The 20,674-nt window shown below is 41.6% G+C and overlaps 1 protein-coding gene across 2 annotated transcripts in view; it reads left to right on the top strand.

Moving 5' to 3' along the window:
• The window catches only part of atp11b (ATPase phospholipid transporting 11B), a 40,674-nt gene extending 20,494 nt beyond the window's left edge, over positions 1-20,180 (top strand). The window contains exons 19-30 of one of the 2 annotated variants that reach the window (XM_079158019.1): positions 1,449-1,652; positions 2,033-2,186; positions 2,304-2,406; positions 2,505-2,650; positions 2,812-2,871; positions 3,359-3,486; positions 3,862-4,000; positions 6,156-6,221; positions 6,953-7,056; positions 7,686-7,851; positions 15,392-15,555; positions 20,043-20,180. In XM_079158019.1, the coding sequence (XP_079014145.1) occupies positions 1,449-1,652; positions 2,033-2,186; positions 2,304-2,406; positions 2,505-2,650; positions 2,812-2,871; positions 3,359-3,486; positions 3,862-4,000; positions 6,156-6,221; positions 6,953-7,056; positions 7,686-7,851; positions 15,392-15,555; positions 20,043-20,124 (1,516 nt within the window). In that variant the 3' untranslated portion in view covers positions 20,125-20,180. Of the gene's footprint in view, positions 1-1,448; positions 1,653-2,032; positions 2,187-2,303; positions 2,407-2,504; positions 2,651-2,811; positions 2,872-3,358; positions 3,487-3,842; positions 4,001-6,155; positions 6,222-6,952; positions 7,057-7,685; positions 7,852-15,391; positions 15,556-20,042 lie in introns of those variants that run through there. The other variant, XR_013767059.1, reaches the window with a different exon arrangement.
• The last annotated feature ends 494 nt before the right edge of the window (positions 20,181-20,674 follow it).

Raw genomic sequence — 20,674 nt, 5'->3', positions numbered from 1 at the left:
TGTATTAAATTAAAGCCACTGAATAGTACAGGTGATTATATCATCTGAACGTCTCCTTCAGCGGCCCAGTTATGATATTCAACATACAGTGTGTAAACTTCTGTAACGCTTTGTTTTATTTTTTTAATCACGCGTTGCCGCTGGCAGTGAGTAAATAACATATAGTTAGTGTTTTATTTGTTAATCATTCATGTGATGTGGCTCCAAATTGACGTTTTAGTGCCTCCTGTGCATTTAAAGCCATGTTGGCTGTATGGATGGCAATGTAGGTTGGTCCGTTCTCTTCTTTGGTCCAGACTGAAATATCTCAACAGCTGTTGGATAGATAAGGCATGATTTTGGTAAACGTTCATGGTCCACAGAGGACTATCCTTCTGACTCTGATGGTCTCCTGGCTTTTCCTTTGTTTTTGTTTATTTGTGAAATGACTTGTCAAGATCCCCAGAAGGTAAATCTTAATAACTTCGGTGCCATTTTCAGGTCAAAAATGTAATTTGTCTAATACTTTAATTTATGACCAAACCTGCCAAATTACATTCTCAGTTGCACTTTGTGTTTAGTGGCAATTAGAAAACGTTAGCATGCTAACATGCTAAACTAAGATTGGGGAACATGGGAAACATACCTGTTAAACATCAGCATGTTGTTATGTAAATAGCAACATAACATGTTCTCAATAAAGATGGAAGTGGCTCCGAGCTACAGAAGTAAAGATTAGATAACCAAACTAAAGATTATTATGTTACAGGAAATAACCGTTAAAGCTACGTTAATAATAAAATAGTTTGACAGAGAAAAACAGTGGCATTAAAAAAGCAACAATAAGGAAACAGAAAGATAAACACAGTGGACGTGGGAATCTTAAAACAAACAAACAAACAATGTAGAATCAGCGGGGAGAAAGACGTCACCCCCCCTAATGAATGTTGATATGCATTTGCATCAGCTCACCATCTGTAAGCCTCCCTCTTCTTCCTCTTCCTGCTGCTCTGTTTCTGTATCTGGAATGAATTCCTCCTCCAGCACACATGGACACAATCAAAAGATTTCCTGTATCATGGAAGACGGGACTAAAATGTCCCCTCTGAGTCTAATAAGCATAGTGTAATTCTGACATGCATCGTAATATTATATTCTTTGTCTTTTAACCTTTTAGGAATATTAACTTTGGTTAGAAATAGGATACAAAATCTTTAAGCTTTAAGAAATGTAGTCTTCTTGCCAATTCTCAAATAGACGTATTGAATTATGGACACTGTAGTTCACCACATTACATTCACCGCAATAAAACACCAGGTTTAAATCACCTCACCCACAACAAGTGTAATACAAAATGTTCTTCGTTACCTGGGGAATGATCTAATCTAATTACACATGGGGATCACTGAGAGCTTTGCATATGCAGTACATGTAACATGAGTACATGGATTATATTTTGTCTCTGTCAGACTCCAAGACAAAGTCCAGGAGACCATTGAGGCTCTGCGGCTGGCAGGCATCAAAGTATGGGTGCTGACGGGGGACAAACATGAGACGGCGGTCAGCGTCAGCCTGTCCTGTGGCCACTTTCACCGAACCATGAACATCCTGGAGCTTCTGCAGCAACAGTCTGATAACGAGTGTGCTGAGCAGCTCCGCGTACTGGCCAGGAGGTGAGTGTTTACTGATTCCCCTTTTGACCATTGAATATACACAGAGCATCTTAAACTCCATCTTGAATCTTTGTTTTCTGTTAACAATGGAGCTCTTTAACTATTGGATTAAGAGTTTAGTTTTAATTGGATACCATTGATTTGATTGACGTTACGGTCTGGACCTTAACTTGTTTTTATGATTTACAAAAACTTTAGAACCCTGTCCAGTTATTTAGAGGCCAGTTACATATTAAACAAAACGTCTTTGTAACAAGATAATTTGCTTTGAATTGACTAACAGTAAAATGTAATGCAGCATTAGATTGTAGCAGTTGCTAGTGGTTCTTCTTGTTCCTGTCCCTATACACCACCTCTCATATTCTGTACTTTTTCTCCAGGATAAAGGAGGACCATGTCATACAGCACGGGTTAGTCGTGGATGGGGCCAGTCTGTCTTTAGCCTTGAGGGAACACGAGAAGCTCTTTATGGAAGTGTGTAAAAACTGTTCAGCTGTGCTGTGCTGCCGCATGGCCCCGCTGCAGAAAGCTAAGGTACCAGTCCTCTGCCACACACACACACACACACACACACACACACACACACACACACACACCAAAGTACATTACCCTCATACTGTCCAGAAGTCATTGTTACTTTGTTCTGTCCAGGTGGTGCGTCTTTTTAAAACCTCCCCAGAGAAACCCATCACTCTAGCTATTGGGGATGGCGCAAATGATGTCAGCATGATACAAGAAGCTCATGTGGGCATAGGTAAGTACACACACTCACACACACGATATGATCTCGTCAGTCTTAAATTCTGCAGCGTTTCCTCCAATATATATATGTGTGTGTCCATGCGTCTTCAGGTATCATGGGAAAGGAGGGTCGTCAGGCCGTGAGAAACAGTGACTATGCAATTGCCAGGTTTAAGTTCCTGGCGAAACTCTTGCTGGTCCACGGTCACTTCTACTACATTCGAATAGCTACGCTTGTACAGTACTTTTTCTACAAGGTGAGTAACTTAACTTTATCTGCACGTGCTTTTATGAAAATATATGATAATCCATTGTTTTGAGCAATGCTGGCGGAATACAAGCTCAACAAGACTGTTAAAGGCCAAGTCTCCTTTTAACTGCAATGTTTTTAATGTGTCCTCCACTCTGTCTTTTCTAGAATGTGTGTTTTATCACGCCACAGTTTTTATACCAGTTCTTCTGTCTGTTTTCACAACAAGTAAGTGTCTTATCTCTCCATCTCTCCTCTCTTTCATTTGTCATTGTTGAGTTGTTTGTGGTTTTAATGTTGCACAATCTACTATTAACTACATAGGATGTATTCTTAACTATATCAAAGGTTTCTTTTCAAAACTCTTCTTTGGATTTGATATCATTTATGAGTGTTAAAAACAGGCCAGAACTTCATTGAGATTAATCTTTTACTTGCTGCTTTGAGCCATTACAAGTTAAGGTTTAATGGTTTATCAAACTATTATTGACATTACGTCTGTTGCTAAATCTTTAGTCTGTTAAGTTTAGTACTTTGGGCCAAGACAAAAATGATATCGACCCTAAGACATTACTGCCATTCTTTTTTCTACTTGTGTGTCTGGCAGTGGTTAAGCTCGCGGCCTGTTTTGTTTGAGTTAGAGTCGATGATTTGCACACATCGATTTCTGCTAATAGTTTGGTGTTAAGTTAAATGCCTTATCTGTCCATCCCAGACTCTGTATGACAGTGTTTATCTGACACTGTACAACATCTGCTTCACCTCGCTGCCCATCCTGGTGTACAGTCTGTTTGAACAGCTGGTCCATCCGCACGTACTGCAGAATAAACCTGGCCTGTACAGGTGAGTTTACATGTAATCTCTGGGTGCACACTTTAGATTTAGAGCATTAACTGCTTGTGGGAAGCTTTGTTATATTGAAAAAAATCTCCATGTCTGCCACAAATTCATAGACAAAATGCAGTTACTCTTTTTGTGCTTTATACGCCGCATTCATTTGCTGCGGTTTACCTAAGATGTTTATGTAACATTTGAAGTGAGATCAAGCAAAAAATAGTTTGAGGTTGTTCCCATCTGCATACGACTTTGTCTATAATCAAATAAAAAATGTTCTTGAATCCCTCTGTAAATTACCATGATGAACTTAATCCATCAAAGTGAAGCATGGCATCGCACTTTGATACATTATATACACTAAGAAACACAAAAACCCTACAGGGACATCAGCAAGAATTCTCTGCTGTCTTTCCGGACGTTCCTGTACTGGACTTTGTTGGGCTTCTGTCACGCCTTCATCTTCTTCTTTGGATCCTACATACTGATGGGAGAGGACACCACGCTTATGGGCAATGGACAGGTGTGTGTGTGTATTTGTTCTGTGTGTTTATAGTAGGATCTTGAGAAAAGAAAATGTTCTACTTAGAGGATTATCCAAAACATATTAGGAAAATGTTGCTTCAGAAAATGAATGCTAGGTTCGAAAGACGTGTGTGTGTGTGTGTGTGTGTGTGTTATGAGTTATTGTTACTAATGGGGCTGGTTACCTGCTGGACGTTCTTCACTCACTCCTTCATTTAATATTGTCCTTTTCTCATGTGTGTCTTCCTCATTCTTTTGTTTTTTTAACAGCCTTGTGTACGGTCTGTTTGTCTCTATTACTGTGTCATCCACTTGTTGATGAGTAAGTTCTAGTAATCTTATCATATCCTCTGTTTCTCTCTCTGGTTTTTCACCAAATCTGTTTCCTTCTGTTTTCTTTTCTGCTGCATATCTTTGCCGCCTGTCTCTCTGTTTGAAGTTTAATATTTCAGAAAGCACTCACTCCTTTTGCTCTCTCTTGCTTGTCTTTTTTCTTCTATCTTTTGTTGATTTCTCTTTTTTCCTTCTGCCTTCACGCTGTGCATGTCTTCAGATCTTGCGAGCTAACAGGCAGCTGGTAAGAGTCTGCTCTACCGTTTAATGTATGTCTCCTTGGGGGGTTAATAAGAGGACTATCAGGATGATTGCTAAACATATTTTGGGCATGCAGATTATGATTATTCATACCTAAGCTCTACACTATTATTACATGGTGACAAATTTGATTTTGAACATATGACGACATTTATAAAACATGCAGCGGCTCATTGAACCTTGAAGGTTCTTGTAAATTGCAATCAGTTTTGATTCCTCCTTTTTCTTCCCTGAAGTAACACAGTAAATAGTAGACTTTATCGTGCCCTTGGAGCCTTTTGTTAGTTATTTCGTAAGTTATTTCCTTTCGCCGGTTAATAGTAATATGATTCCCTATTTTCATATCCAAACATCTATAGCCGTTTGGGGCCTTTTTAGTCGGGGCCCCCAGGTCAACTAGCTTGAATGGTAAAGTCTGCCGCCCTGGTGAGTTTTGCTGTGAACATGTGAGTGTATTTCACTGGTGTTTCTGACCGCCAGTAGCCGCAACTTGGGTGTGAGCTGCAACTATGTCATGGCAGGTGTATTGCTCAGGACCCAAGAAAGCACAGTGTCGAGTGTGAAGCTGTTTGAAGCAGCGGTTCTCGAGAAAGGAGAAAGAGGCATGTTTTTGAACAGTTGTAAGAATAACAAGGGTCAGTTTGTACACTGATTATGACAAATCTGAACAATGTGCAAGGATTAACAAAAGTGTTATAAGTGCAGATTTTGTCAAGATTTTCGGTATAAAACTTTTTTTGTTGTGGTTTTTCAGTTCAGTTATCCACGCAACCACTGAGTGGTTACGTGGATACATCTTCGTCCCTGAATGTGTTTTTTGAAGTGTTTTTGACGGCGTTCATTCGCATTACCCACGGAAGAAAAATGCTTCTATTTCAAATGTACCAATCGACACAGGCCCAGTGAGTCGTGCATCTGATGGAGTTCTTGCAGTGGAGAGTCCAATTAGTTTTTGAGTGTTTAATTTCCAGCAGGGTCCTGAATTTGCTGGCAAGAAAGCAAAGCCCCCCACAGTTCTCATGATTCTCACAGTCGGAGGCCAAGGCCTCGTTGTACGCATCCAAATACTCCTCAACTTGTTAACTGAGGCCAAAGCCTTGTAGGTATTTTCTCTCAATTCCACAACTGAAGCACAACAAAGTTGGGAGTCCCACCAGTCCTGACTCCCAACTTTTATCCAGATTTATAGTTTGACTTGGAACAATTTATAATATCCCAGCAACATGATCAGTAAATAATGTGTACAGCAACTGTTCATTGCAGTGAAGAGCCAACAAAAAGTCATAGATTTATATTTGCAACCTAGTGCTAACCTAATAGTGCTGTGTTTAAAGAGGAGTAAGTGATGTGTAATTAGGTGTATTAGTTCATTCTTGACAACTGGAAGAAGATATGCGAGGTATCAAAGTTGCATATAAACAGGAGGACCAATGATCTTAAGCATATTGTTATGTCGCTGTTAACTGGGTCCATGCATGTACATATAGCCACTATTAGGTTGATTGTCATAGTTTAATACTGTTGACTGTTTTATTAATAGATTTATGTATGTTTTATAGATGTTTGGGAACTGGACATTTGGAACGCTGGTCTTTACTGTCATGGTCATCACAGTCACATTAAAGGTAAATCACACACAAACTTTTGCTCTCACAACATTTTTATGAATGGTATTAGCTAGCAGTTAAAGACAAAAATTACATTTTTGACTATTTCTCATGACTTTTAGACTCTCGCTTAATTTCTTTCAAAACATAGCGTTGCTACAGTAACATACTTCCTGGTATATTCAGCTGTAAATGTGTTGTTTTTCTTATATGGTGACCGGGTAATAATATTAGTGTAGGCAGTGTTTGGTTCAAACCATTTCAGAAAACTGAATGTACGCTATCTGCTTAGGACAAAACAGCAAAAATCCAAGTCAGCCAAAGAAAAGTGAATGGCTGGTTAAATACAAAGTCAAGCATGTTCAGCACGCTAGAGACAGTCAACCATATTAAGCATAAAAGGCAATTGAATAATACGCTTAAAACTGTTGTTTGCAAACCAGTTTTTCTATTTTCCATATAAATGATGTCAGCGATATATTTGTGTCAGCTGGGAGCTTTATAGCATGTGTGGTTCCACAGGGACACACTTGAATTGTCCCAAATATGAAATAGTGCATATTGTCAAGTACATCTATGATGTCAGTGGCCATTAACTGAACATTATTTGTCACAGGCCGGGGTCTTTTTCACAGCACGGAGGCAGATCGCTGTGGTTTATTGATGCCTTTACTGTCCCCGTCTCAGTGTTTTACACCGAGCTTTCTTTTTCCTCTCCCTCTCATGCCTGTGTTTGTATGTAATTACAGCTCGCTTTAGAGACTCATTTCTGGACGTGGATGAACCATTTTGTGACGTGGGGTTCGATCGCTTTCTACTTCATCTTCTCGCTCTTCTATGGAGGCATCATCTGGTAAGAAGAGGTTCTTACAAGAAGATCATGTGTTTTATTTTCTACACTGACGTAACATGGTCTCGCTGCTCAATCTACCACGTAGGCCTATCGTAACACCTCCTAGTTAACCCCTTCAGTACATTGGGAGAATACATATGCAGAATAAATTGCTGTGGCTAAAAGCGATTGCTGTTTCGCTAAAGAAACACAAGTTAAATCAATGTTAAATCAATGCATCTACATTGTTCCATTTTCTTTCCCGTTAGTAATAAATGACTACTACCGATGGTTAATGATGGAAAATGAAAGTAAGTGGATAGAAGAGTACCTAATGGGACATAAATCTACCCTCTAAGTACCTCTGAGCTCATACTTTGTCTGCATGGGGTTCCACATGACTTCAAATGCTCTGACTGATTAAAAGACAATACACAAATATTTGTTTATATCCAAGGATATAATGACGAAACTGAGAGCAAGACTCCAACTGCCAGTAAAACCTGAATATAAAGAGAACAGGTGAAAGTTAGGGGAGCCAGGCTGCTGGTTTATTGATGCTTACCACTACTAAAGAGAAGCATAATAAAAGAAATGTCTCTGCTTTCTCCTGCAGTATGTAACCATTGTGTCCCTTCCACTCCCTCCAGGCCATTCCTCCACACCCAGGACATGTACTTTGTATTCGTACAGCTGCTGTCCAGCGGTTCAGCCTGGTTTGCAATCATCATCATCATCATAACTTGCCTCTTTCCTGATGTGGTGAAGAAGGTCTTCTATCGACATCTGCAGCCCACCAGCACACAGACGAGTCAGGTAACATGGGGAGGAGGGGCAGAAAGTGGTGACAGGGAACCTTTGTAAAGAAATCCTGCAATTCCTCTGAAGTGGATTATACTGGTACAAAGTACAGGCACTATTTCAAATTGCATGCAGTGGAATCAAAAAGTATTTATTTGAATCAATGAGACCAATTGGACACTAGTTAGTTCATTATCACAATCATAAGATAATCATACCAATTGCTTTAAGTGAAGAATGCTAAAAAAAAGCTTTTCTATAAGGTCTACGTACAGTCTCAAAAGTAAAACTTATTAAAAGTAATGGAATGGCAACAGGGAAGGCTAAACAAATTCTAGTAGTTATACTGTCCATTGTATCCAATGTTGGCGGTTGTGCTTGTATAACAAAAATGGAAATCTAATTTCCTGTAATATGCCAAGAGTCTGGGGCCAGGAAATTAAGGTAACTCAAATTCTAGATGGAGAGCAAATGTTCTCTGTAGAAAATAAAGATATTGTTTTACATTGTAAAAAAAAAAAAAGTCTTTATTTTCTCAGCCTCTGTGATGAGTTACCCACTTCTTTACAGCAGCAGCAGGGTGTTGAGTTGCGCACACAAGCACTGGGCGTGACTTCTTTCTGATCGATGCACACACACAGTGTGCATGGTCACCTCTCAGCTGACCCACGCTGTTATCGTATTGATTAGTCCAGCTGGAGGTTATGTTTTCGCTTATTCCTTCCTCCTTTCAAAACTCTCCTTTTGTTTCTCAGCACAAACTGAGCTGCCTTTTCCAATCCTATGTGGTGTTTGTTGTTTCTGCTCTAACCTTTGTCCCATTTTGTCTGTGTGTCTGTGTGTGTGATTCTGATAGTTGGTAAAGTATAAATTGTGTGTTGAAATGTGTGGATGCAAGCTTGAGTTCTAACCTGTGTGTGTGTGTGTGTGTGTGTGTGTGTGTGTGTGTGTGTGTGTGTGTGTGTGTGTGTGTGTGTGTGTGTGTGTGTGTGTGTGTGTGTGTGTGTGTGTGTGTGTGTGTGTTCTTCCTCCTATCCTCTCTGTGTATTCTCCTGGTGTAGACATATTCCAACCGTGTGGCGATAGGTGATGACTTCATCGCTCTGCAGCCTCTATCCAGAGCCAAGAGCCAGCTGGGCAAAATTAGGTAGAGGAGATGAGACCGTTTCAGACCTGGGCTTAAAATATCTTACTGCAATCAATTCAAATAAAACAAGTATCCCAGGAGTGCGTAATTCAAAAAGCAATATCGCTACATTAGTAGTTTTGGGATGCATCTGTATACGTTTGTGAATAGATACCCAGCATTACTGGTTTGCCCAGTTTCCCTGCGTAGATGCTGCTCCTTCTAAATTTAATTTCACTTCCATTAGTTTGTAAATATGTATTTCAAATATTTTAATTCTTTCAGAAACTACCGCATAGCCAGTTCTTTTTTTTCTTTTTCTTTTTTAAATAGACATAACTTAGTTAAATTGACTTTACAAGATTTCCCTTAAAAATGAATTTGTATTCTCTTTTTACACATATGTCAGACTTACCATTAACGATGTATGGTCAGAATTAGTATCAGCGTTATTATATATAGTATTCAGAATACATTCAGAAGTCTATTTGAAACAGTTATCAGGTTATCAATGCAGAGGTTAAGCCTTACAAAACCAGATGTTTTAAAGATTATCTACAGCATAAATAACATGGACAGCATCTTCAAATAGATATTGCTTTAGGAAATCAGTGCTCCTGTTTATGGCCATTGAAACGACACTGACATGTTCTCCCAGGTCTGGACTTGATTTAGTCCCACTGAGACCTGTTTCTAGCACTGGCAGTACACTGACTGCAAAGATGTGTGCTGTTAATGTTGGAACAGTCGTGCTACTGTTATATCTGTGACTGCATGCCCTCGACAAGCCAATCAGCATTCTCCGGGATTGGGATGGGGGCGGGGCACTAAACGTATATTGGGGCTTTGTGGGTTTAGGAGCTGATGCGAAAGTTAGTGATATCAGGCATTTCACCCGCTGCATGCATTGCATTGCATTGCATTTCAGTGAGAGGCTGACATGGAGAATGTGATCTGAGACGTCCACCACTCCCGCCTGTTGAAGCATGTGATTGTCATTACTCCCCCACTGCATGGACGGATGAGTGAAGGAATGAATGACCAAACTGTCTTTATCTCATAGCTCATAGTATAATAGAACTCAGGACAATATGGCTGACTGTGAGATCCTGCATCTGCATTAGTCCCAAATCAGGGCTCCCGGTCAGACCCGCCTCCCGACCACCGGCTCCTGGTGTCGCCGTACAACCTCAGTCTGGCATGCCGCACTCATATTAAAGTGACGCATGGTGCAGCCGATCACAACACCCCTTTTTTATCTGGAGCATGGTCCGTCCTCTTGACATGGTGTCAAACGCCCTCAAACTGGGTGTCACCATTAGAGGCACCCTCTTCAACTCAAGAGTTCAGTCCACCTGCATGGTTTCAGTAGACCCACGGCACAAGACCGATGCATGACGGACTGGTCCGCGCTGCCTTGCACAGCATCATGATGTGTTAGAAGCATGACAGACTCTCTTGGGTTATTATCACAGCTGTTCTCGAATGATGACTTGACGATCTTGTGCCGATATCGCTATGAACAGCCTGCAAGGAAAAGGCCAACAATAGTGTGAGCTCTCATTGGTGAACAGACTAGACTAGACTACAAAACTTCTTAAACGTCTTCATTTTGTTTAAGTTTCTAAGATCATGTAAAAGATATAGGGTTAATAATATTAAATATTAAAGCCAAATGTTCTTATTTATGAGCATTTGATGCTTTTCTTTGTCATGTATGAAAGTAAATTGAATATATTTGTGTTTTTACTCTGCTACTTAGATAAAACTAAGGTTTTTTAACAATAATCACATTAATAATATAATTAATAGTTAATTAATTAATCACACTGGGCTCCTGGATGTTCTTGAATCTCTAAATGAATTGATAATGTAAAATAACTATTTGCAGCCCTAGTAACAACAGCCATGTCTGATGGTTCTGTAGCAGTTATTGGGAATGTTAATCCATATTTTTTTTAAATGATAACAACCTACATACTAAGGTCTTAATACTTAATATTTATAAACTTTTTAAGAGAGCTGTATATTCAACAATCATTTGGGTGCTGTTGAACTGTCTACTAATAACAGTCAAATCGATCAAGGGTAGAAAATGATATTTCTTTTTACCTTCATAAACGTAGGATTGCTTGCAGAAGTTTTAGTGAGATGTATCTAAAGAAACCTGGCAACTGATACAACTATGTTCCAAGTCACAAACCATATAGGCAATGCAGGTCCCATCCCACAAACTCATGAGCAGAAACAAACTGTGGATTGACTGAATGTTAGAGGGAAGCACATTATGCAAAAGAGATCCTATTTCCTCAGTTTGAGTCAATTGTTTGAATTGGTAGAACTCCACAAGATGCTCTTACCGGGTTCAAAATCAAAGCGTAATGCAATTTATTCAGTTCTGTTGGAATAGTTTTTTTTTTGGTAATTAGATTAGAGGGAGGTAATCGTAAGGGAACCCAGAGGGCTCTCTTGGGTTTTTTTTTATTATTTGCCTATTCTGTAGTTCTGATAGATTCAGCAGCAGGTTAATTGAGTTGGTAACTAACAGATTTGCTCTTATCAGCACTAGAAGGATGCATTTCCCTGGAGACACTGTTCTTATGCCTGCAGCTTCTTTCTGTGTTCAGTTGTCTCTGCTTTTATGAGAAATGAAAGCCCTCCTCCAGTGACCTCATCAACCCCCACTCGAACCTTCTGAAGGACCTCTTCGGTAAATTACGATTGTCTCACAGTGCCAATTAGGAAGAGGTTAAGATCTGTAGCAGGGGAATAACACCTGTGATGCACACCACAGTCCTGTTTCAAACCGCAGGAAGCAGCTGAAGCCAAAGATTTGCTCTCAACTGTTGCTATGTTGGATTGCCGGTGAGGTCACTTGGGAAGGGCTTTAAAAAGGGGACCAGCATTGATTTGATCTCTATATACTGTATGTATACGTGTCTAAGAGCGCACTGTAGAGTGAGGGTCAGACATTTAATTAACTGCCCCCCCCCCCCCCTACAGTGCAGTCTGGACCGACTCGCTGACTGACTGACTGCTTGCTTACTAACCGACTAATTAATCTGCTGGTTGGTAATCAAGCAGCACTGAAAAACACATCCACAGTAATCTATCTAGTCTTGAATGGAGCCCATAGATTTACAAAAACAAAAGTGAAACGAGAAGTTATCTCCTCCTCGTTACCTCAACTGAGTCCAGATTTGGTCTGAGACAGAACGTTGACTCTGGATATGTTTGCGGTGTGATCGGTCAGTTAACAGGCTTGCTTTACCGGTTATGTTGCTGTGTCGATGTCTGACCTACCAAACGGTCTACCCGGCTGACTGATGAGTTGTTTGACCGGGCCAGCGGGGCTCACTGTAAGCATCTTGTGTCCTTCAGATGGAAGAGGGTGAGGGTTCAGTCGGCCCAGAATATGACCCTGTTAAAGCCCAGCGGAGCCCAGGGGAGGACAATTGGCACCTGCTAGCTGCTTATCCTCCCCCTGCTGCCCCACGGCCCAGACCCCTGCTCCCCTAGGTAGTACCATACTTCACTCCCATTGTCCCCCTTCCTACTGTCACTGCCCACAGCATCATGGCTTCACCCGAAGGACCAACCAACCCGCTGCAGTCAACCACATTATGTCCTTTTTATATTTGGTTGAAACAACCTGCACTTTCAGTCATTCACCCACGGCTGTATATCACAGCTGCCCCTGCACTACCCTTTTAGTTCATATTTAAAAAATACTCTTCCTGTACTGTATGTGTCTCTGTTGGCCTTCCTTCCTGTGTGAATGGCCCCGTCCTCTCCCACACGTACCCTTTCATGAATAACCTCATCCTTCCCTACACGGCTATGACTGACCCCGTCCTCCCTGAGCCAACCATGGCTGTCCCCATTCTTTCCTATACCTAGTCTCAATTCGCACCCTCACTGTTGTTGATCAAATCTGGGATCAGAGTTTAGAGAGAGAGAATGCTGTTGGCATGCTGACTTCATTGTCCTTGCTGTATATTTTTTCAGTCATCTAATCCCTCCATAATAATGCTCCATATTGAAGCCTGAATGATATACCATTGTCTCCTTGTAAGTATTTGATATCTCATACAACCCGTTTGTGTGTAAAGTGACGTTCAGTGTTTTGTTTTTGCTCTGCGTACAGATTGTGCTTTGTGAGCGCCATATGTCAACTATAAACACAAGACTATTACATTTCTCTCATGCAGACAGTTGCCAAAAAGGTCCTGACAAAGATACTCTGCTGTCTTAGTTGTGTTAACCCAACATAAGGTTGTGCAAAGTGAAAGGACAGCACACGTGAACTCACACTGAACTCTCGGGACTAATAAAGTAAATCAGGCAGGGGATGACGTCACCCATACAGCTGTCACTGAGGCCTGGGCCATTTTACGACAAAACCTTCAATTCAGCCGTTGTTTTCTTAGAAAACCTCAGTTTACAGCAGAGCACTGAGTCATGAGGTCTGGGCTTCATATTACTGCTGCTGCTTCTCGAGAACAAAAAAATGACTTGCACCACACAATCTCTTTTTTTTTCTTTCTTGTTCATCTCTCTCGTAAACAGCATTGGACAGCAAGTTTTATTGTAACATGAGTGCCAATGAGAGTTGCATTATCTCAACTATTCACAGCAGAAGCCCTGCGATGACCGGCTGCTGCAGATTCATGAGATTGGTAGAGTGACGAGTCAAATCCGTCATCTTAAAGCGAATGAAAAGCTCGCCGTAGTTATCACTCACATGCTCATACAGGCATAGATCAACACCAGTGTAGGATACATTACCAATGACGACTTCAGCTGTGGCTTTGCTGCTGTAACTGATTTTATTTGTATATGAATAATTACAGCCAATAACTAATCTCTTTGCTCTTTTCTTTAAGTGGTGACTGCTGTGTTACAGTTACATGAACACATCTGTTTCGCCTTTTTTCCCCAAAAGGAGACCAATTCTGATAGAGGACAGGAGAGAAAAAAAACACACATGTATTATCCAGCGACACCTGACCTTGCCAGAATAAATCACATTGTCCTGTCTCTGTTTTGCTGTTTGCCAGCCAAGAAGCAGAAGTTTGGTGTTATGCCAACAGTGTCTCCAATTTCTGCTGCAGAGAGATGCAGCAACAGCAACGTCGCAATCGGAAGCACTGTGGAATATATTAGTTGCGCAATAGGAATAAATTAGGCTATATCACAGAAGAGAACATCAAATGATGAAATATGGATTGACAGTTTCCTACTAAAGCACATTTTTGAAATAGCTGGATTTGCAAGCACTTTAGGGTAAGCTTAGCTGAAAGAAACGGGAGGCTTTATAACTTTACAGTTGAAAAGTTGCTTTATCTTAAGAAACATCTCCACAAATAGCACCTGTAATTGATAACAGCAAAAAGTACAAATTAAGCTTATTCATCGTTTTATAAAAACCAGGTGGGTCACTGAAGTTAATCTGAGGTTAATCTAGATTTACTCTTTATGCTGAGTTCTAAAACGTTGTATTGTATCTTAAAAGGAGCACACAGGATGAGTGTAAACTCGCACTCTGACTCCGTTTGTCTCTTTGCTCTTCACCTTCCCTCTTCTCCACCGAACACTGTCTCTCTCTCTCTCTCTCTCTCCGGTGCTGACTCAGATTAACTGAGCCACCTGACCCTGCAGGTCTCTCAGCAGCAACTTCATTCAGCTTTGTCTACCAATGCATCTCTGGCTCACTGGGAAGTCTGATTCGTCGTTATATATGTTTTCAGTCTTTTCATTTCGACAGTAAGAGGTTTCTTTGCAGTGATTGTCAACTTCTGTATTGATACAGACAATAATTTGTAGTTTTGCACTGGTTTTCACATTACCTTAGTTTCTGATCATACATATTCATTCATATGATATGATGGCTCTGGTGCTTTCAGTATTTAAGTCAAAACATTGTATAGAGCTGGACCAGTTAAAGGTTGGCATTTTAAATAGATGTAATCCTGATCATAGTCTCAAGTTTCCAAACAAAGTTAAGGAAAGATTTAGTCTGCTTTACAATCACCCTAAAATGCAAAATGTTTTTTTTGTTGTGTGTGTTTTCTCAAAGTTTTTGTTGTTCACAGGTTTTATGGTTTATATATTTCTTTGCAACATTTCAGCCCCTTGTGTAGCATGTTTCTAGTGTTTTCCCTGTACATCATTCATCCTGTGACGGCATGCAATAAGTCATCCTCCAGCCATCCATTATCCTCTCAGAATGTGACAGTGAACCTGTTAAGTGTTATTAATTCCTTCTTTTTTCCTCCTCTTTCTCCACTCACTTCTCCGTCTTTCCTCCCTGTTTGCTTTTCTTTCCCCCCTTTGTCATTTCCTCTTCCTCTCTCTATGCCACCAACTGTTCCCATCACCCTCTCTCTCTCCTGCTCTTTGCTCTCCCTTCCCATCTCCTCCCTCCAGTCTCTACCAGCCCCCCAGACGCAGACCCTCAGCTGTGTGGAGTCCCTGTGCTGCTACCAACATGGGCAGAGCGGCTGTTCCCGCCTGGCCGGCCTCCTGGAGCAAATAACCGGGCGGTGCCAGGCCAGCGGCAACCATTGCCCCGCGTCCAGCCGCAGCAACAGGTGGGGAAGACGACGGCAAGAAACAATTATGAATCCCGATGCACCCGCACCGCCTCTTGGTGTCAAAAATGTGGGCTGCAGTCCTGACTGTTATATCCCATAACGTGGCTACGACTGTACTGTAACACTTTCTTGTTCAGATCTGTTGCAGGGTGAGCATACAGTTGTAGGGGGGGGGGGGGGGGGTTCAGACGGTCAAAGTGACTGGTTTTACGGTGTGGCTTAGCAAGAAGAAGAAGAACAACAACCGAGCAAGAGCTAGAAGTTGAAGATGTGTGGATCAAGCCATTATGGACTGCACTATTGAGTTCCTTATTTCCATCAGTCTGTGATGGGAGAGTCTGGAGCCTAAACATTTTGATTAAGCTGCCTGAAGGATGTGCTTAATCTCATATCTACAGTAGTGTACTATCAGAAATATATCAGTACACCTTGTAACCTTGAGTATATTGTCATGGCTATGCCTTCTAGTTAGCATGCACTGCAATGGATGTGCGACAGGCTTGTCAGGGAGAATTTTTTTATTGAGCCCTTTCACTGGAGACCTGCTGCGGTTCACAGCCACCCAACAGGTCTCAATATTACACTACGTAACCTGTCTGGTGTATTTAGCCCCTTCATTGGGGCATGTCTGTCTGTAAGCCCATGTGTGTATGTCCTTGTCGTCTATGCTATGATCTGTTGTTCTGTCTGTCTCCTCTTTTTCTATTTGATACTTCCTCAAATCAATTTGATGTCCTAATTAGACAGTTTTCAAGGAGAACTGCCTGATCTGTAATGCACTTTAACAGACGACACCGATGTCTATTTGTCTTGTTGACTCGTCCGCTTTAGGTTGATCCCTAGATTGTCCCCTAGGTCCACTTGAGGTAAGGCCACATAATGGCTAGTTGAGCGGTGTACGATCAGAGCACCAAATGTGGACGTGTACGTCTCTAGTATTAACCAATGACTGAAGAGATGGGGTGAGATTTATTACACATGGTGTCACTTTATTGCACAAAGTGAGCTCTCAGTAAGTGCTGGTAAAACACAGCTCCACTTTGTGATAAAGGATGAAAAAAAACATCAACAACTTTTTTTGTTGCCTACTGCAGTTTTAAAGACGAGTGGACTGAGTTCACAGTTTCCTGGGCTGCCCAATCAGCAGTTTCCGTATTATTGTGTCTCTTTTTTCCTGAATCCCAGTGACTCAGTGGGGTCGTCGATTAATTGACCCGATCGGCCCTTTCTGCTGAGTGCTCAACACTCCCCCAAACAGCTTGGGACTCTCAGTATTGATTACATCAATAATGAAGATGTAGCATTCTTGCTCTTTGTGTGTGCAGTCTTGCACAGATGTTTGTTCACTCAAGACTGTGTGTGTGTGTTTGTAAAGGTAATAATGACAGCATGCTGGTCAAATAAGGGATGCTCTGTTCCTCCCTTCAGCCCCTCTGGACAGAAACCTGCAGACTGTGGTCAAGTAGAGGACTGTGTCATCCCAGTCAGACAGGCCTGGGACACACAGCTATCCCATAATAGAGACATAGAATTGTGATGGGCTGAAACAACATCTCTTTGTATCTAATTGTATTCTATACCTGGCCTGTGGCCAAATGATGAACATCTTATGCATGTCATCTGATGATTTTTAACTTTGATTCAGCCAGTTGGGACTCTGTCCCTTCATTATTCATTAAACGGAGGGGAGTGGGGTATGCTCCATGAAATACTCTATTTCAGGGTCACGTTACTGAAAGAAAGCAAACTATTCTCTTCTCTCCAGGGTCGAATTGCCACGAGATGCATGATTCAATCTGGATTAATTTCTTCCTGTTGGAATGATTGATCTGTTTTCTGACCTTGGCACGAAGCAGCCAATTGAATCTTTCCCAACTGAGCTGAGAGCAGTTTATACTCCCAGAAGGATAAACAATGGATAAACAAAGCAGTAAAATGCTTTGCTTTTTTTTTTACTGTAACTTCAGAAAATCAACAAATATAATCGGGGCTGAATTTAAAGTTTTGAATTGTATTCTTTGTTCCTCCTTCCCTTACTATCAACTCTCCTTTCCTTCTCCCCTCGTCCCCTTCCCACTCCTCCTTTGCTTTTCACATACCTCCTTCTGTCTTCTTCTTCTCTACCTTCTGGGTTTGAGGAAATAAAGCCACAAAGAATCAATGAAAGACTCCGCCCACACTAGGCCTTAATGCTAGGATACTGCCATAGGGGAAAGGGAATGTATTCACTCAGTCCTATATCACATATTTAATCACTGGATGGGACATATTTAAGCGTATTTACAAGCTTATATAATACATAATGTATTTAACTCTTATATATTGGAAGCCCAACTGTAGCTGGCTGCTGAGGATTATCCAACAGGATTAACAAACAAGTTATTATTATTATTCAAGTCTGTTTTAAAAGCATTGATTGAACCGTGGGCACTCGAATAAGTGTTGCAAAATCTGTTCATCTTCTCTAACTTAATGCATTATAATTAGAAAAAAACAATCCTTGGGTAGAAACTCAGCTGCTGTCTGACCTCCCTTGCTCCTCTTCTCCAAGAACAAGGGGACCCTAAACCAGAGAGGCTGCTGGGAAATGTAGTCTCGGAGAGTCTTTTTGTTTTTGCTACTTACTGTATCTGTTAGTCTTTTCTACTGGATCCTGAAGCCTTATATGGGCTTCTGAGAAGGGGCCAACTTTGGGGCGTGCTCGTTTTCCAACCAGGGGTGTTCCAGAGGGGTGGAGTTTACCTACATTTCAAGACATAACTCCACCTATCTCGTCCACTTCGGGCTACAGAACAAGAATTCTCTCTCTTGTTGCATGGGGGCTGCTGTTGCCTTTGTGTACTTTGTATACAGTGTAAACTTGTATGTATTTGTGCCCTCTCACACTCCTCCTCTTGCACTTTTTTTTTCCTGTGTCCTCCTGTGTCTGAAATCTGCATCACTTTGCGCAAACTTCCACAATGAATTATTCATGTGCTGTTAACGACGAGCTCCATCAGAAAACTGCCTGTTCTGTTCTTTTCGTGGGTTCCTGTTCCCACCGGCTCATCCAAAAGTGTTAACGTCCTCTTTGTTATGCCGTAACCGGGGGAGCAAAAAAAAAAAAAAAAGTTTTAAACACTGAGATGTTTCAGTTTGACCCGGGCCCCTCTGGTAAACAGCTGAGCTGGTGATGTAGCACGTGAGTGTGCCTCCAGTCAAACCAGCATTTGAGTCGTCATGTTTTCCTGTTTGCCAGGTCTTAAAACGGTTGTCTTCATCTCTGAGAGCAGCGTTACATCAAACGTCACGTGAATTCTTCAGCTGACATTTAGAAATCACAACGTATCTGAAGATGCTGATGGACAGGTGCAGCCTTCCTCTCGTCACATTCAGCTCCAAAAAACTGTTCAGCTGTTCAGGCTCGACTCGTACAGGCGTGTGAAGCCCCGGTGTAGCAGCCAGAACGGAGGCACTTTTTGAAGTTGGAGGATGTTGAACCGCAGTCTCTCTGCCGTAGAAGCTCTGATCGTTGGTTTCGGTTCTACTTTGATGTGAGTCGGCACGCTGGTGGTTGGCTGGTTGTGCTGTGACTTTCATGATGCATCTATGTTGTATGTTTTTTTTTGTCACTGGCAGTTTAGTTGGAACATGTTTTGAGTGGTCTAGGAACGGATGAGATTGTGCACTAGTCTCCGGGAGAGGAGCTAATAAGCTAATAACAGAAAGGGACCGCGGCTCTGTCGTGTCTCTAAATAACAAATATGCAAATATGTTTAATATTGAAGAAGATAGTATTTTTAGATATCTAACTTAGGGATGTATATTTTATCAGCAGAAAATCAGATACTAGTCCTGTTTGTGGATATGTGAGAGAAGAATGTTGTCGATGCTTGTTTGTCATGATTTATTTCTCTTCGTGGTGATTGCTTTTATATTTTTTTTCCATGAGTCGAGTAGCTCAAGTCTCACCTCAACTCCTCTAAGAACAAAGTTGGGTTTAAACGTGTACGATACAAAGAGCTTTTACTAATGTTAGGTTGGAGACATACAGTGCCTTAGGGCTAGTTAGCGGTCTCTGAACAACTATATCAAATCTAAATCTTGAGACTGTCTCGGCCGTTATAACCTTTGCATCATTTGCATTTAAAAGCACTGTAAGGACAAAGTCTTAAAGTTTAAAAATGTACGGTCTTAGTCCAGTATTAATTATAGTGCACTGACATTGTTTTGCTGATTTGCTGTGTGAGTTCATGAGGTGACACTTTGGATGCTCGTCACTAACAACCTCACACCCTTTACTAACTCTTCACTCTTCCATCCCTCGCTCCTCTCTGCTTCTTCCAGGCTGGTTCTGTAGATTAAAATCGCAAACCTCTGGACAACACACACACACACACACACACACACACACACACACACACACACACACACACACACACACACACACACACACACACACTCCGACGGTCACCTAATGCTCAGTCCCTGCTGCCTGTTTTCAGGTCGTGGAGCGACACGGAGAACCTCTACTCCAACGATCGCAGCATCCTGACGCTGTCGCCCGTCGAGGCCACCAACTGCTGACTCCCACGGCCGCTGACTGTAAAGTGCACAGATCTGGGGGAGAGAGCTTCTACTCCACATAATCTCCCCCCCCCCCCCCCCCCCCCCCCCCCCCCGACCACTGTGCCGCCGTTTTATAAACCTACATTAGTTTAAGGTCACTGCGTTCTCAGCTGGATGCAACATGTGGCATCATGTGAAACCAAAGGACTCAGTGCAGCAGGCTGTTTTCTCTTCACCAGCTCCTTTTCTCCAGCGTTGATGAGTTCATAGTGGAATGGTTGAGAAGGACTCGTAGTGGGAGCTGCAACATGGAAAGGAAATACAACATGAAGTGTGGAGCAAGTCAGCGTGGCAGCGAAGCAACCGTCTGTGGAGTTGCTTCTGTAGGAAGATCAAGTCGGCATCCGAGCAGCGACAATTATCACATTTCTGCTGCAAGTCCCGCAAAAATCTCTGTAAACGTCATCGTTTGAATTCATTTTAGAAGTTAAGGCAGACGGGTGCTGCCCTTTGAGATCAGCCCTGGTACATGAACTCTCCTGCTGCTATTTATTTAGTCGTTTTTTTT

This window comes from Pholis gunnellus (genome assembly GCF_910591455.1).
Source record: "Pholis gunnellus genome assembly, chromosome: 4".
NCBI classification, from domain to species: domain Eukaryota; kingdom Metazoa; phylum Chordata; class Actinopteri; order Perciformes; family Pholidae; genus Pholis; species Pholis gunnellus.
The sequence above is the reverse complement of the archived record's forward strand: the minus strand, read 5'-3'. Positions and strand labels throughout refer to the sequence as shown.